Source organism: Lagopus muta, chromosome 15 (genome assembly GCF_023343835.1).
Source record: "Lagopus muta isolate bLagMut1 chromosome 15, bLagMut1 primary, whole genome shotgun sequence".
NCBI lineage: Eukaryota > Metazoa > Chordata > Aves > Galliformes > Phasianidae > Lagopus > Lagopus muta.
This window is the reverse complement of record NC_064447.1, coordinates 3,891,428-3,907,927: the sequence shown is the minus strand read 5'-3', so window position 1 is coordinate 3,907,927 and position 16,500 is coordinate 3,891,428. Positions and strand designations below refer to the sequence as shown.

General features: G+C 44.9%; 1 protein-coding gene across 25 annotated transcripts in view; it reads right to left on the bottom strand.

Annotated features, from left to right (window-relative positions):
- The window catches only part of RBFOX1 (RNA binding fox-1 homolog 1), a 745,900-nt gene that overhangs the window by 572,375 nt on the left and 157,025 nt on the right, over positions 1 to 16,500 (bottom strand). Inside the window, exon 1 of one of the 25 annotated variants that reach the window (XM_048962258.1) lies at positions 15,343 to 15,541. The exons of 20 other annotated variants lie outside the window; for them this stretch is intronic. Coding sequence is in view for 2 of the 5 variants with exons in the window: in XM_048962262.1 (XP_048818219.1) it covers positions 15,140 to 15,181 (42 nt within the window). In the remaining 3 variants the exon portion in view is untranslated. Of the gene's footprint in view, positions 1 to 15,139; positions 15,268 to 15,342; positions 15,542 to 16,500 lie in introns of those variants that run through there. 4 more of the 25 variants (XM_048962286.1, XM_048962288.1, XM_048962262.1 and 1 more) reach the window with 4 other exon arrangements.

Sequence of the window (16,500 nt, the reverse complement as noted above, 5' to 3'; positions counted from 1 at the left end):
AGGAGATTGTGAATCAAATCACATCCAGTCAAATAAAATCACCGCAATAGTAGAGTTCACAATTTGGTAGCAGTACTGACTGTAAGGAAATAAAACTGATTAAAACATACCTAGAGCTCAGAAAGACAATTTTCCCCACGTATAACAAAATTACCATTCATTTTGTAACAAGAGTCAGCTTGTAAGTAACATATCATAGCAATACATGTTTCTTTTACTTGCTATATGTCCAGTTCTGTACAAAGAAGTGTTGGATTGTGGCATGTTTCACGCTTTGAGCTTTACTCTCGCTCTCTCCCCTCAGTTATTTGAGCAAATAATAATCAGAGAGTCTTAAAGGAAAAGAATCCTGCATGCAGACAGTGAGGCTTGATATTAGAAGCCATAGGAGCCTTTCACATCCAGAAAGAAATACTGATAAGCACTGAAACATGGTTCTGGTTGTAGTGTTCACACCACAGTTGTCTGAAGGTGTAAGTACCAACTTAATACTAGGTCAAAGGTCTTAAGCAAAAATCATTTTGTATGTGACATCAAATCATCTCACCCAAAGCTATTCACATCTCTACTAAGTTTCACACACAAATTGTATGTCACTATAGTGCATATCAAAGTTATTCAAAAGTCACTCCTGTATAGGATGAACTTCCAGCAATTCCCAATCAAAGCTACAAGGAAATACACAGTGCTTTTTTTTTTCCCAAGTAAAACAACCCTTGTTTCACAAATAGAGAACACACGCATGCATCATGGTATAAAATCATCAAGAAGATAGATGCAAAATGCTACAGAGATTCAACTCTTGGGAGAGGTGATGTCTTTCTTGTTAGGAAAAGAATTCAAGATGATTCGTGGTCACTAAAATATTTCTTACGAAAGGTTAAAAATTCCATTAAAATAAAAGCAAACATGCATCGTTAACCAAAAGAAAAAAAAATACTGCTAAGACTAGGAAAACTTCTCTGCAATACCAAAACACAGCCGAGCTTAACATGCATACTTAGTCAACAAAACACAATTCCTTAGTCTGCTATTGCCTGCCTTCAAACTCAAGTACTGTATTAGTCAAGGTTGTACTCCATTGCACTGCAAAGTCAAAAGAGAGTCCCAGAGATTCCAACTGCAACACCATGAAAAGTGCAACAATAGCAGCAGAGTAGGGAGGCCCAAGGCTACAACAAGTGAAGATGTGCTCAAACGCAACAGCCACAGAAATATAAGAAGCTGCTTACTTTCAGAAGGCCTCAGATACACAGGAATCTTCAGAGAGACATCCCTGCATCCACTTCAACCCTTAAGTGAGATTTGGGAAGAGGTGGATCCTGGCTCAACCCCTTCCAATCACCTCAACCCCTTCCAATCACTCAGGTGCATGCAATGAACTCCCCTAGGTTGGCCCTGCCTTCCTACCAGGTGCTCAATCACTTTTCCAAGCCCTGACTTAGCATTTCCACTACACTCCAGGCCTTTACAGAGTGAACCAATGACTGAACAGGTTAAAGGTAAGCCCCTTCCATTACTGTGACCCAGTACACTGCAACGCTTGTACTACATTGATCCTTGAGGTCCCTTCCAACCTGGGTGATTCTGTGATTCTGTGATACTAATTTGCCAGTTGAAACGTTAACTGACAAAATAGGAGACGACTGATGTTTGGTTCCTGGTTGAAGTTCGTGTCCCTTTGTGGGCCAGTACTCGATAGTTCTCCTGGAGTCACATAGTTGCTTGGAACAGGGAAGATTTGGCTCATGTTTCATCAAGTCCCATACAGTCCACCACTGGGTGTCATGCTGATCTCACAGTGACACTGGAGCACCTTGATGCCACATTACTCCTCCCAGTGATCCTGTAGACTCAAAGAGACTCATGGGGAGTAGTGTAGATGTTTCAGAAGTTCAAGAAGGTGTAGGTCCACCCTCCATGGGAAGATGCAGGCTGTGTTCCTGTCCTTGGTCAACACTATGGCTGCACTGGGGCATGTCCCAACTGTCTGTACCATACATACCCTTTGGCCCAATATCTGAGACTGCAAAACTGTATCAGGTACCAAGGAGGGAGTTCTGATTTGCCACAGGGACACTACTAGTCCCCTCAGTGATGAAAACCGGTGTGTTGACCACAACGTCTGCAGGCTGTGTACCCATTACCAGGGGGAATACTGATTCTCCGCTTCCCAATAATCTTTGCCCAGGTACAAGTAAGCCACACCACTTTGGTCCTACTTGCACCTTCCAAGGCCATTCTGTTCTATGGGTACTGGTTCTAGGTTCTCAGGGGCAGGGAGCGGAAGATTTATTTTAATTGCCAGTCTGGGGTCTTAGCTAATTATCAGTGCCTGTAATTTGGACCCTAAACGGGGAGGCTCATATGGTCTGTAGAATCTTCAGGGCACTTGGGTCTGCCATCTCTAAGCCTCTCATTCAGGTCCCACAGGGTAAAGTCTCTCTGGCCACCCCCACAGGGACTGAAAGTTCTGTCTTCAGGGCAGACTTAAGAATACCATTACGGTGCTCAATAGGACCTGCCCCCATTGGATTATATGGCAGGTGGAATCACAATTCAAGGTTGTTTTCTTCTGCCCAGACTTGTGCCACTGTGCCAGGGAAATGAGTCCCTTGGTTGCTCTCGATGACTTGAAGTGTCCTGAAGGCAGCAATCAACTTGGTCAGTGACTTGATGGTATATGCCTGGTTCGCTCCTGGTCCTGGATAGGCCTGTGTTAGCCCACTTGCAGTGTCAATGGAGGTCAGGTCATGTCTAGTTCCCCTCAGACCAAGGGAACGGCCCAGAGTAGCAGACCTGCCACTGCTGAAGAGGACTGTGTCCTCTAGCAAGATAAGCTATTGTTTCAGGCAATGTTCTTGGTCTCATCTTGGAGTAAGCATCACAGCCTTGGCATGCCCAGACAATATCAGACAGGTAGTTGTGTGGGCAGACCCCATGCTTTAGCAGCTGCCCACAATCTCTGTTGTCTGGCACACCGAAGCTTCTGACATAACCAGTGGGCAGTGTTCTTGGATGGTGAATCCTCAATCCACTAGACTTGAGCCAGGCATTTCAGAGTCATTCATACACTAGGATGAATGTCCAGCAATTTACAATCAAAATGACAAATACACTAAAATACACTGTGCTTTCTCCAAGTAAACCAAGCAAATGCTCTTTCTGCACGTCTCCAAACTTCCAATGGCTTATACAGTATAATATGAAGATGTTGAGCTCAAGCCCTCTCAGGAAACACAGTTAACTAGCTACTGAAAGAAGCTCTAAAACATTTAGAAGAAGAGCAACAACATGACCAACGTCACTGCAGAGACACAAGATGTGAATCCCATACAACTAGTTAGACTATCAGCAGTTCCCAAAGAGAAAAAAAAAAAGTAGAGTAGCTGGATTAGGACTAAGCAGTGCATGTGCACAGACAATCTGAACCCTAGTAAATGACTATCATGAGCATAAACATAAGAAATCTGAAGAAATTACTTGGATCACTGAGATTTCCTATCTATTAAAACCAAACTAAACAATTATTCTATTCCCAGCCCTATCAAGTAAAACACATTGTAAAAGGAAAAGGATAAAGATCAAAATGAAACCAATAAAATATTTCTTATTGGCATGTGATCCATGTCCACTGCATGCATGCCTCAGGAGCTGCCAATATACCTAAAGATTCAATGAGATTTACCGTTTACTCCAATTGAGGAGCATTACGATTTTTATCCTATAAAATTATGAATATCCATTTTGCAGTGGAATGGTTCTAATTGCATGAGATTCCAGTAGGAAAATAAACAGAAGTGAGAGAGGCCCATTCAAGAGGCCAGCAGATTCGACATGGAATGATACAGAGGGACCCAACAGAAATCGTTATTTCTGGAGCCTAAAGGAACCCAATGCAACACTAGCATCAGAGATGCACATCAAAATGCTTTTCACAACAGGGAACTCTCTTTCCAAGAAGCTTTGAAATGCAGAACAATCAAGTCCTAGAAGGAATATAGAGAGATGTTTTTGAAGATGAGAACATAAGCAACGCAAGAATGAACCCAGAATAACTGTACCTAGTTGTTTTTTTTTTATATGATTTTTACATGTTCCTACTCCTTAAAGGTATATTCACAAAGCAGTCTGGAAAGAACCTTACAGCTCATGTAGCTACAGCCGCCCGGCCATGTGCAGAACACCTCCCACTGGGCCAGGCGACTCCATGCCACACCCAGCCCAGCCCTGAGCACTGCCAGGGATTGGACATCCACAGCTCCACTGGGCAGCCTGTGCCAGAGCCTCAGAACCTCCAGAGGAAAGAACCTAAATCAATTATCTTTGTCCTATCACTTTGCTCATGATAAAGTGCCTCTCTCTAGCCTTCTCAGGCTGAACAGGCTTCCCAAGCATGAACCAACCAAGAGTCTTGATGCCACAAAGCCATGGAGCGTGACATCACCGGGCAACGGACTGTGACCTCACAGGCCTCCGCTGCTCATAGTGGGGCACAGCAGAGCCTGGCCCAGTCGAGCTCGTTCCTGGTGTCTGGCTGAGCGTGTTGGCGAGGTCTGGAGACCCAGCGAGACTTTCTTGGCTTGTGCTGTGGGGCTCTGGGAGCTGTTCTCAGTGCCCATCCCCACAACATCACCCGTATTCCCCCGGCCCTGCCTGCATCAGGCAGGCGGGTCCCGAGAAGCACTCGAGGCAGCGGAGGTGAGAGGTGGGGGGGACGCACACCTGGGGGTGCCGTGGGGCTCAGGAGCTGCAAGGGCTGCATCCACAGCCCGACCCGGGGCCAGCAGGGAATGGGATGGGGAGGGCTTCCTGCCGAGGGACCGGGGCACAACCGCCGCCTGCCCCGGGACGCACACCGACCGCGGCCTCTTCTTCTTGCAGTGTTCAGGAACCACTGCAGGAGCGCCGCAAGGGGAGCGGATTGCCACCTGCAGCTCCCCGGCCCAAAACGCGGCCATGGAGGAGGAGTTCTGCGCCATCTGCCGCGACGCTACACCTGACGCCTGCGTGGTGCCCTGCGAGCACCGCTTCTGCCTCCGCTGCATCCTGCAGTGGACCTTGAGGAAGTTCACCTGCCCGCTCTGCAGGAGCCTCTTGTGCACCATCCGCTTTGCGGTGCGGGCAGACGGCTCTCTGCCCTGCGTCATCACGCTGCCATCCGAGTACGAGGCGGAGAGCCACGACACGGCCGCCCTGTGGGACGTCGCCATCCCGCGCCCCGCTCCGTCGGGCAGCCCCGCGGGGCACGTGCAGGAGGAGCTCCCCGACGCGTCCCACGCGGCTCCCGGCGATGCGGCCGCCCGGCCCGCCGGCACGCCCGGCTCCGGGGACGCGGAGGAGCCCCGGCAGGAGGCGGCGGCGGGACCTTCCGCCCAGGACAGCGGCGGCGACCCCGGCACGGGCCCCGGCACCGCCGAGCGGGGCAGGGACCGCTCAGCCCGGGGGTCCCGCCGCCCCAGCAAGAGGAGGGCCCGCAGCGCCCGCAGCACTTCGCAGCCCCGCAAGAGGCCGCCCCCCCGGCCCCATTAGCGGGGCCGCATCCATCTCAATTAATAAAAAACGCGGAAAACACGCAGCTGTTGCGCAGACTGCCTCAGTCCCATTCGGAGCTCAGGGCACCGCCAGGCATGGCGGGTGCTGTTCCTGGTCATTGGGCAGAAGCACTGGGGTTCAGTGGTCCCTAGGAATGTTCCTCGCACCGTGCCGCTGTCACCAGAGAGCAGAGATCAGTGCCTTTCCTTCTGCCCTCCTGTGAAGAAGCAATAGGTCTGGTGTTGCAACGGTGTGTTTAGTGCCAAACCAGAGAACAGCTGTAGCCAAGTTGGCTGGCCAGCAGAATAATCATAGAAACAGAGAATATCCTGATTTGTAAGGGACTCACAAAGATCGCAGAATGACAGAACAGCTTGGGCTGTAAGGGATCTCAAAAATCATTATTTCCAGCCCCCTGCCATGGGCTGCTAGCCAGCCACCAGATCAGGCTGCCCGGGCTCCCAGTCAGCTAATCTTCAACCCCTCCAAGGATGGAGGATCCTCTGCGAAGCCTGTGCCAAAACCTTAACACCTGAGGCTCTGAACAGAGTTCAAAATGTCGTCCCAATATCCGACCTAAATTTCCTTTTTTCTAGTATAAAACCATTCCTCCTTGTCCTGTCACTGTCAGCTTGTGTGAAAAGTTGGTCTCCCTTCTGCTTATAAGCTCTCTTCAACTACCAGTGAGCTGCATCGAGGTCTCTCCGGAGCGCCCTCTGGTGCAGAACCTTTCCCTAACCACCCACAACCCTCCTGCAGCTCCATGCCATTCCCTCAGGTTGTTGTCACCAGAGAGCAGAGCTCAGCGCTGCCCTCTGCTCCCCCTGAGGAGCTGCAGCCATGAGGCCTCTCCTCAGCCTGCTCTGCTCTGGGCTGAACAAACCCAGGCACCTCAACTGCTCCTCACGCACCTTGCTCTCCAGACCCTTCACCATCTTTGTAGCCTTCCTTTGGACACTCTCCAATAGCTCTCTGTCCTTATTTTGTGGTGTGCAAAACTGCACTCAGTGCTAGAGGTGAGGCTGCACTAACACTGAGCACAGTGGGACTGCAATTGCTTCTTTTGACCACCTACCTTTTTATTGCTTAAATGTTTTATGTTTTTCTTGCGTTCTGTTTTTATGTTTCAATTAAAAATCTGCATATGAAAAAGCTTTGTTACTTATACACATTAACTGTATTATATCCTTTACATGCAGCCAAGACACACTCAGGGTGGCCCAGGCAAGCCAAAAGGTTGGACATCCATGCAATCTATTCAGCTCTCTGTCAGGTTTATCTACACTCACAGGAATCAGCAGCTCATCTCAATTTAGTATCACCTAGCATCACCCTGCTAACTGTGCACTGAGCTCCTGTGTCCAGAGCTTTGCTAAAAACAGTGAAATGCTCTAAAATTCAGTCATGGGGAACAGCACTGGTGACTGGCCACCAGCCTGGTGTGACCCCATTTATATGCTGGGTCTTTGAGTTCAGCCAATTGTTCGCATGCTTGTATAAGCTGTATGATGAACATCCTGTGTACCAAAAGCTTTGTTAAAATCCCCCCAAAAACCCACGTCCACTGCCTTCCCTTGGTCCACAAGGTGGGAAACCTTGTCAGATGCATACCTCCTATTGCAATGTACCTCAGTGAAAAATTAGGCCCGAGAGAAGATCCAAGATTGTACCAGAACTTGGTGGCAGGCCAGTATTTCATGAATTCTTTTCCTGGGGGGGGGGGAAATGTTTATAATACTGAATCACTGCCCTCCCTCACTGATGCATAATAAGCACACCACTGAATCAGAGCTTTGGTAAACATCTTCATGAAAAATACATACTAGAAATAGGTCTGCTGAGTGGGAAGTAACTTTAGTTTTTGAGACATTCTACTTCAGTAGGAGGAACATAATGAATAAGAATTTTTTGTTGTGGTTTATAAATTAATTCTATATCATGTCTTTACATGTAAAAGCATATAGCTTCATTTTTCTGACACTTGCTTTCTGAAACTTTCCTAACAGCTTCCAGTGACAGAAATCCCATAATCTTCCTAGTCCAACTAATTAAATATTAAGTACTCTTACTAACAGCAAGTCTTCCTAATACCTGATTTTTCTCTCTGTGCAATTAAAGCCCATAGATTCATGTCTTACTCACTGCAGACACAGAGAAGAAAACATCAATGCTGTTACCTCCAAAAAAATAAAACTTTAAAATCTCTTCCTTCAAAGAAAAACAGTCTACTGTCTGTAATGTTGAAAGATCAAATGAAACATTTGATACTAACTCAAGTCAAATTTATTCTTGTAGTTCTCCTTCATGCATGAAACTAAAAGGGAAATTTCTGAGTAGGAGAAAAAGGGATGATTCCTTTTAAAATGCCAAAATGAAATACCAAAGTTGTAATGCTATTACTCTTTCCATCCATATTACCAGCTTTATTAAAATATTGATAAAATTTGTTAAATTGCTAAAATAATTAAGAAGAACCCTCAGCCCCCCAAGATTTCTCTGTCTTCATGCTTCACAGACAGAAATACCTGGAGAATTAAACATATATATCCTGCATGCCTTTTTAAAGATAATTCCCCATAAGAATCTCAGATCCCTCATCTATCTTTGTCTTCTGTTATCTTAATGGACACAATGCCCTTGGCTCTTCTGTAGTGCTATAAACTTGTAGAAAATAAGAACAGCCATTATTCATTACCTAAACAGAATCGAATAGAACTTTCTGGTATAAATTTGGATCACTTTCCCACAGTTTTTTCCCCCGTCTCCCCAAACTGTAGAAGCATTTTGCATTTCATCACTATTGTGCTTTACCTTCAGTTCTGTTACTGAAATAAACTTTTGCTTGTCAGGTCCTAACACAGGATCAAAAGGTAATTCAGGATGGAAGGGGAATATCCAAAAACAGACCTTCAGATCTTTTCTAGACATAGATGTTTTAAGCTGGTCAAGTATATCTATGACAAGAATATAGGAAGAGCTAATCAACTCTTGAATGCATCTTGAATGCTCACACGCATGAATGTCTTTGCACATAGACACTTCTACAAATCTAGCAGCGTGTGAAGTTCTGAATTAAGTCTCTTTAGGGAAAGACTTTAGGGAAATAATTAATTTCCTAATCTCCTTCTGATAAATAAATTCAGTAGGCCAGTTATTTCTGTCTGTGAAGCATGAAGACAGAGAAATGTTGGGGGGCTGAGGGTTCTTCTTAATTATTTTAGAAATTTAACAGCTCACGTCAGCTATGAGGATCACGATGTCAAATCTCTATAAATGTCATACAATAATAATTATATAATCGTGAATATATTCATAGCTTATGGCCACTTTTTGGTGTCTGATCATTACAGTAGTTTAACTCATTGTTTTTATTACACAAAATGTTCAGAAAGCAGATCTAAAATAAAAAGCAAAAACTCCCAAACCAAATGATGACTAGAAAGGGTTTCTATTCAGGAATAGAAATACATGGATAGTCAACATGAATTCACCGAAGGGAAATCATGCTTGATGAATCTGGTAGACTTCTATGATGTCATGTCATGAGGAGAGAGCAGTGGATGTTGCCTACCTTGACAAACAAGGCTTCTGACACTGTCTCCCATAACACCCACACAGGTAAGCTTAAGGAGTGTTGGATCAGTGAGAGGACAGTGAGGTGGACTAAGAACTGGCTGACACACCAGAAGGCCATGCTGCCACTTGGCAAGACCTGGACAGGCTGGAAAATTGGGAATAGAGGAAACTTATGAACTTGAGCAACAGCAAGTGAACAATCCTACACCTGAGGAAGAATAACAGCATGCGTCAGTACAGGTTAGGGGCTGACCTGCTGGAACAGAGCTCTGCAGAGAAGAACCTCGGTGTCCTCGTGGACAACAGGTTGGCAATGAGCGAGCAATGTGTGTGCCCTTGTGGTCAAGAAGGCCAGCAATAACCAGAGTTGCATTAAAAAGATCATGGCCAGCGGGTTGAGGGATGTGATCCTCCCTCTCTATTCCACCCCATAGAGGCTGTATCTGGAGCACTGTGTCTAGTTCTGGGCTCCTTGGTTCAAGAAGGATAGAGAACTTCTAAGAGAGGGTACAGCAGAAGTCCATAAAGATGACTGGGACCTGGAGCATCTCCTTCATGGGGAAAAACTGAAAGACCTGGGACTCTTCAGCCTGAAGGAGACTTACAAATATCAAAAGAGTGGGAGCCAAGTGGATAAGGCCAGGCACTTTTCAGACGTGCCCAATGACAGAACAAGTGGCAACGGACACAAACTGAAAGATAGGAAATTCCATATGAACATGAGAAAAAAATCTGATGACATAGCAGTGGAACAGGTTGCCCAAAGAGGCTGTGGGGTCTCCTTCTCTGGAGCTATTCAAAACCTGCCTGGACACCTTCCTGCGTAACCCATTCTAGGGAACCTGCTTTAGTGGAGGGTTGGACTGGATGATCTCCAGAGGTCCCTTCCTACCCCTATAATTCTGTAGAGCCTTTTAATAAATACATGTTCTAAACATTTCAGATGTCTTAAAATGAAAATGTAAGATTGCTTTATATCTAGCCTCACAAAACATTCTAACAACAAATGAATAGTTTCGGGTTCCTCGATATCACAAACAAATATCAAACCTTCTTGCATGCACAGCTGACAGCAGATACATTGTTCTGAAAAGTGAATCTCTTCCATTTGTACACATTACTTGCTTATGCCATACATAAAAAGGCTGAGTCACGTATGAAACATCAGAGGCTACAGCTGAACTGTGGTCAATAAGACTACAGTATCATAGGACACGTGCTGAGAGACTAGAATCATTTTCAAGAAGTGAGCACTTGATGCTAACATAAAAACATACAAGTAATGTGAAATAGTAAAAGGACAGAGGTCTGATACTCCGTTAGGGCTTGATCTAAATGTCATACTCATAAAAGACCTCCTTCAGTGCGGCAGTGGTTCTACAAAGGTACTTTGTCTCATCCTGAACAACACTATTCACAAAAGTGATGCTATTTTTGTTAGCATCATGTTCAATTTCTCAGCAGCAGACAAATAACTTTCCAAAGAAACAAGCAAGGGTGTCCCACTTATGTCTCTCATTTAACTTAGTCTATACACACACACACACATATATAACTTTGGAAGTTCAGAGCCATTAGATTCAGGTCACTTAGTAGTCAGAAACAAATGCTCACATTTGCTTACTTATCTGGAAAAAAAAAAAATTGATCATCATCATCATCATCAAATCTCATTCCTGCATTATTCATGTAATTGGAAAGTTCATCTTTAATAAGGAAAATATCTAAACTGGAAAACCATGATCAGTGGTCCAGAAAGCACCACAGCACGAGTAAACAGAATGACTTCCATTTGCAAAGGTTGAGAAGCTGCTGTTGAAAATTTCACCTCACGCTCTGTGATACAAATGTGGAGTTCATACTTTTGCTAAAGCTACGTACTTCAAGTTCAGGTGGGTTCATTAATTGTTGATACAAGAATTGTTACTTTCCTCCTCTTTACTACACAGTGAAATTTACAGTAATTTCTAGATATGAAAGCTGTTGAAAATGATTTAATACCAAATACAAAAAATTGGATCCCATGGCCTTAAGGATGAAATGTTTGGTTGGATCTGTAACCTTCTTCAGTAAAATGTTATTCCATATAAATATAAATATATATATATATAATGTTCCCGTTATAAAAATAGTTGAAAATGAGTTAATTCCAAAATACTCAGCTGTTATGTTTTTAATTATCTCTACTAAAATGTAAGTACATAAACGAGTAAGTGGTGAACTCAAGGAATACTAAGCTGAAGAAAGTGTTCGCATTTGCTTCTAATGAGAATAAAATATTTAAATAAGAACCGCAGATGCAAATGCAAAGCAGGAGAGTTTCAAGAGCTCTTGAGATTTGGAGGTGTGCTATTTTGTCAGCACTCAAAAGAAGAAAACAATTTAAAGTCCATATGCATCTAAAAAAATATTGGAAGCCTATTACATCAAGGCAGTAAAACTGGCTTTTTGTCATGCTTAATTGCTTCAACTCATAACCTTGCGCTGCAGAATGTGGATGCGGCTGCTGACTCAAGCAGTTTCTGCATTTTAGTACTTTAAAAAAGTTTGCGTGTGTCCATGTGTTTGTCAAAGACACCAAAGAAGCCTCCATGATACCAAATATTTTGTTTGATGTTCCTGACCATCAGAAAATATTCACTCTCCAGAAGCCTTACTGTTGTGCATGAAACCTGTAATTAACTGCAGAACAAAAATGATTGCAACCTGGTGGAAGAAGCCACACAAGGCTCTATTTTCAGTGACAATGAAGAGAAATCTCAGCCTATGCAATTTAACACTGTTAATTGAAATCAAATGAGGAACAAGCATTATCAAGACAAACATAAAGCAGGAATGCTTACATTCCAGTCCCCCAAAGCAAACACAGCCTCGCACTGTCCTAAGTGAAGATGAAGTAAAATAAAAGCAGCAATTGAGCCAAGTCACTGAAGACAGCAACTTTGCTGCCTTCCTTATCTCTGCTTGATAACTCAAACAAAAAAAATGGGAGATAGAAAGGCCTATCCTCACACATACAGAACACTGCTGTTGACAAAAGGTATTTGGGTAAAAAATTAAACTGTATTCACAGGCAGATGAAAATGCTAACAGAAAAGAGCTGTCATTTAAATTGCTTTCTTTTCATCAAGCTAACCATTAGGTACATCATCCAAATCCAACCCGAGGGCATTTGAACTTCAGAGAAAACACGTTTATGATGCACCTTTTTAAATGAGAAGTCTGCACTTTTCTCCTGCTCGGCGACTGTGCAGCTATGATGTGTCTTGTGTCCAAAACAGTTTACCTGTAAAAATCAGTCACCCACACATCAGTGTGCTCCAGTGAATTTAGCTTCTGTCAATTCAACTTATGAGAACAATTCCTTTGTAACATAAACCAGAACAAAGTAAAAGGCAAATAACTTTTCTCAATGGATTTTAGATTGATTTACACTGCTAATGCTTATGGCAGAATAAATAGCTCTGAAAAATCAAACCTTATTCTAATGAATCTAATATATTTCAAAAGTTATGCTTAGATTCTAGGAGACGCTATCAGTTATATCCCAGTATTAAAATAAATATATAACATATTGAAAGATCGCCTAAAAGAACAAAGACCCACAGTATTTAATATGTAATCATCCCGAAATACACTCTCGTGTGAGGTAATTGTTCCAAGAAAAGCTCCAAAATCCACATCACTACAGCAGACTCAAAGCTCAACACTGCTAGACTTGAGCTCTCTTAAAAATAACTCCTTTCTAGAATTTTACTTAACTAAACTAAACTCTGAAGAAAAGTTGAGCGATCTATTTCCAGCACTTAAGAATTCTTTACAAGTTTCTTCCCTGGTTTACTTTCCGGGCTGTTTTTTTCACAAACAGTACCACAGTAACTTAAAAGAAAACAATAACCAGATTTCTTTTTCTTCTTTCCAATTTGATGCTTCTTTTGCCATTCACAGCATATTTATCTTAATAAAATTAAATAAGGCATAACAGAAATACTTCCCATGGCAATAAAAAAACTTCTAATACCCTCACATGAGACCATTCCCATAGGCATTTAATACCATTTTAAATACTACAAGGTTTATCATTGAGTAAATCAATACGTCGGTATGTAAAATCTGATGTTTTATAAGCAAAACTGAAGGCTTGTGTGAAAAATGCTATCAAAAAACATTGAACAATTCTGAGATAAAAGAACTAGAGAGGTTAGTTCAAAGTTACCAACTACAGCACCTTGCTAGACAGTCCTATGAAATGCTTTTATCTGGTATTTAATAATGTCGAAAAACTTTCAGCTCAAAAACTTCCCGGTGCCGTGCTTGGGAAGGAGTATCATTAATTTTACTGATGTTTCCCAAGCTATCATTTGGATCTCAACCGTCCCAACTTGCACGTTGAGAAGGCAGTAAGCAAATATCAATTCTCTTCCATATATTGAAGGAAAAGTAGCTGGAATGTGAGATGTACCTCTGCAACATTTATAGTAGCAAGGAACGTGGTGCTGCTTTAGGGTGAGAAACTGAAACAATCAAACCCCAGACAGATCCAGAGGTTTAAAGGAAGTGGAACTGGAGATTGACTTCAGCACTGCAGACACACAGAGCAGCAGCTTTAAAGGATCACACCCAAAAGTCTGCTTCATTTCTTTGAAATGATCTGAATGAGATGTGGAAGCTGTGATATTACCCCCGTGTTCCTCCCTAGAGGAGGGAATGCTGCTTACTAAGTAACAGTTCTGCTCGTTTTTCAGAAGTCAGCTTAATTTCTATAGTGCTGATAAACCTGAGTATCAAACAATTACGAGAACATCTACAATTTAGTAACAGAATAACAAGGCATTCAAGCTGTACACCCATCTCTTTCTTCATTTTAGAAACAGATACGGAACCAAAGCAACGTATGCAAGCCAAGATTCATAATATTTCCTAAGCAAAAAACACCTCACACCAATCCTAATCACATCCATCTCTCACGCCCGAATTCCTTATCCCAGCACAGCTGTCCCGGATCGTACCACATCCCTGAGCGTCCCTCTGGGCAAAGGCACCGAGCTGCAGCGCAGCGCGCGGCCCCAGCGCGATCTCCTGCTGCTAAGCGCCGCGAGCAGAGCGTCCGTACGGCGCTGCGCCGTGCTGAGGGGAGAGCTGCTGTTTCCAGAAGCAGGCCAGACCCACCTGCCCTGCTCCCCTCAAGGTTTATTCACGTGTTTGTTTTTTTTTTTTTTCTTTTTATCGCTCAAGATACAGCAATTATTCAGCAAGTACACGTCGCTGTCAACGGACAGGCGTTTTGAAATCCTAGTCCTATAATCTAGTTCTGCTTTTTTAATCGTACGGATGGAGATGGATACGTATTGCTGCTCATTTTTATCGCTCTGTTGAAACTGCATTTGTGAAGAAAACACTGCCGTCGATTAACGCCACACTCTAACAAGTTCAGTAGTAAAGCTCTGCATAAATGCAGTAAAGCTCCTCACATAAATGTGCGTTCTGGCACCACGGTGCTACGCTCACAGTACACACGTGCCTCAAAGTTAACGAGCAACCATTTTGGTCAGGAATCCTGTAAGCTGTCTGCTAAAAGTCAATAGCTCAGCTCACAAAACCGCCCTTAATGAGATTCCTGCCATACTTCATATAAATGCTAATAGAGCTCCCATCAAAAGAAGTTAAAGAGCTCTTTGAAGGCGACTTCACACAAACTTCAGGCAGTCAGAGGAAGGACGATCACCACCCCCACCCCCCCTCCGCGCCTCATTTTCCGCGAGCATCTCTACACGATTGCAGCGCGCTCCGTACACACGCACACACGAGCGCGGCCGCAGCACAGCAGCCCCGCGGAGCTCCGGGCAGCCCCGCCCCGTGCCCCGGACACCGGCACCGCCCGTCCTCCGCGCCGCCCGGCCCGGCTCAACGCCCGCGGCCACGGCGGGAAGCGGCCGGCAGCAGCGCGGTCCACTCCCACCATCCCTTCGGGGCGGGGGTCCGCTCTGCCTCCCTTCCCTCTCCATCCTACGTTTCCCGCCGCCCTTACCTGAAGGGCGTCCTCCCCGCCCGCGGCGAGCCGCCGGGGCATCGTGCCGCGCTGCGAGGTGCCCCCCGCTGCCGCTCTGGGAGCTCCGTCCCGCCCCGGCGGTTCTCACAGCACGGCCGGGGCTGCGGCTCAAGGTCAGGCGGCTCCGCGCCCAGAGCGGCTCCGCGTGCAAGCGCCGGGATGAAACGCTCCCCGTTACTTACGCTGTGCCTACATGATTCGCAACGTCTCCGGGACGGTATTTACGACTTTCAGTACGCCGCTCTCCACGCGCCGACACCAGCCCTGAAAGCTCCCCTAGACGTTGTTTTCCCCGCCGTATCCCTAACGGGGATTGCAGCATCCACAGCCGGTGAAGTCATTGTGCTCTGCGTGCGGGAAGAGCGGTGCCACGCGCTCGGCTCAGAGCACAGCCCACGGGCAGCGGAGGGGGGCACGGGGTCAGCGGGATAACCCCGCTGCGGGGCGGCGGAATCGCCTGCAGTCGGCTGCACGGATCGATCCGAGGTTTGAAGGGCTTCTGTCCATCTCAGATAGACATTAAAAACCAGCGTCTTGATTATACCCTAGCCACTATTTGTGATTACAGGGCACATCTATATGTACAAGTAACACGTAAAGCACATAACCATTCAGACTAAAGGGAAGAACTGTTGGGGCACTGCTCAGAGGACTTCAGAGGGAAATGGCTATAACATGGGGGAGGGAAGATTTAGGTTGGATATCAGAGAGAAGTTCTTTACAGAGAGTGGTGAGGTGCTGGAGCAGCTGCCCAGAGAGGCTGTGGATGCCCCATCCATCCCTGGAGATGTTCAAGGCCAGGTTGGATGGGGCCCTGGGCAGCCTGGGCTGGTACTGAATGTGGAGGTTGGTGGCCCTGCATGTGGCAGGGGGTTGGAGCTTCATGATCCTCAAGGTTCCTTCCAACCCTGGCCATTCTATGATTCTAATTCTCTAAGATGGGTTTATTACACACATACTATTGCTGAAAACTAAATACCTTCCAATATTTACCATTGCTTTGCATTGGAAAAGACTACTAACAAAGTGATCACCAGCAACAATTCCAACTTATCTTGGCCTTTTTGCATTTCAAGTCAAACATTTTGCACTCAGTTTTGACAGAGAGGCAAAGTTTGATTTTATTAGAAAGCAATGGAAAATACAGGAAAACTTCAGATTCTGGTTTCAGAAGGCTTTTCCTGTTTTGTAGAAGATTTGGTGGAGACCTGCTCACCTTGCTACCTTAGGGGAAAAGAGCACTATCTATCAAGGTGGTTTATGAGACAAACAGGACATCCCTTTAATTTAAAATACAGTACAGCTGTGCATCATTTAGAAAGCAGAATGCTGCAAGGGCT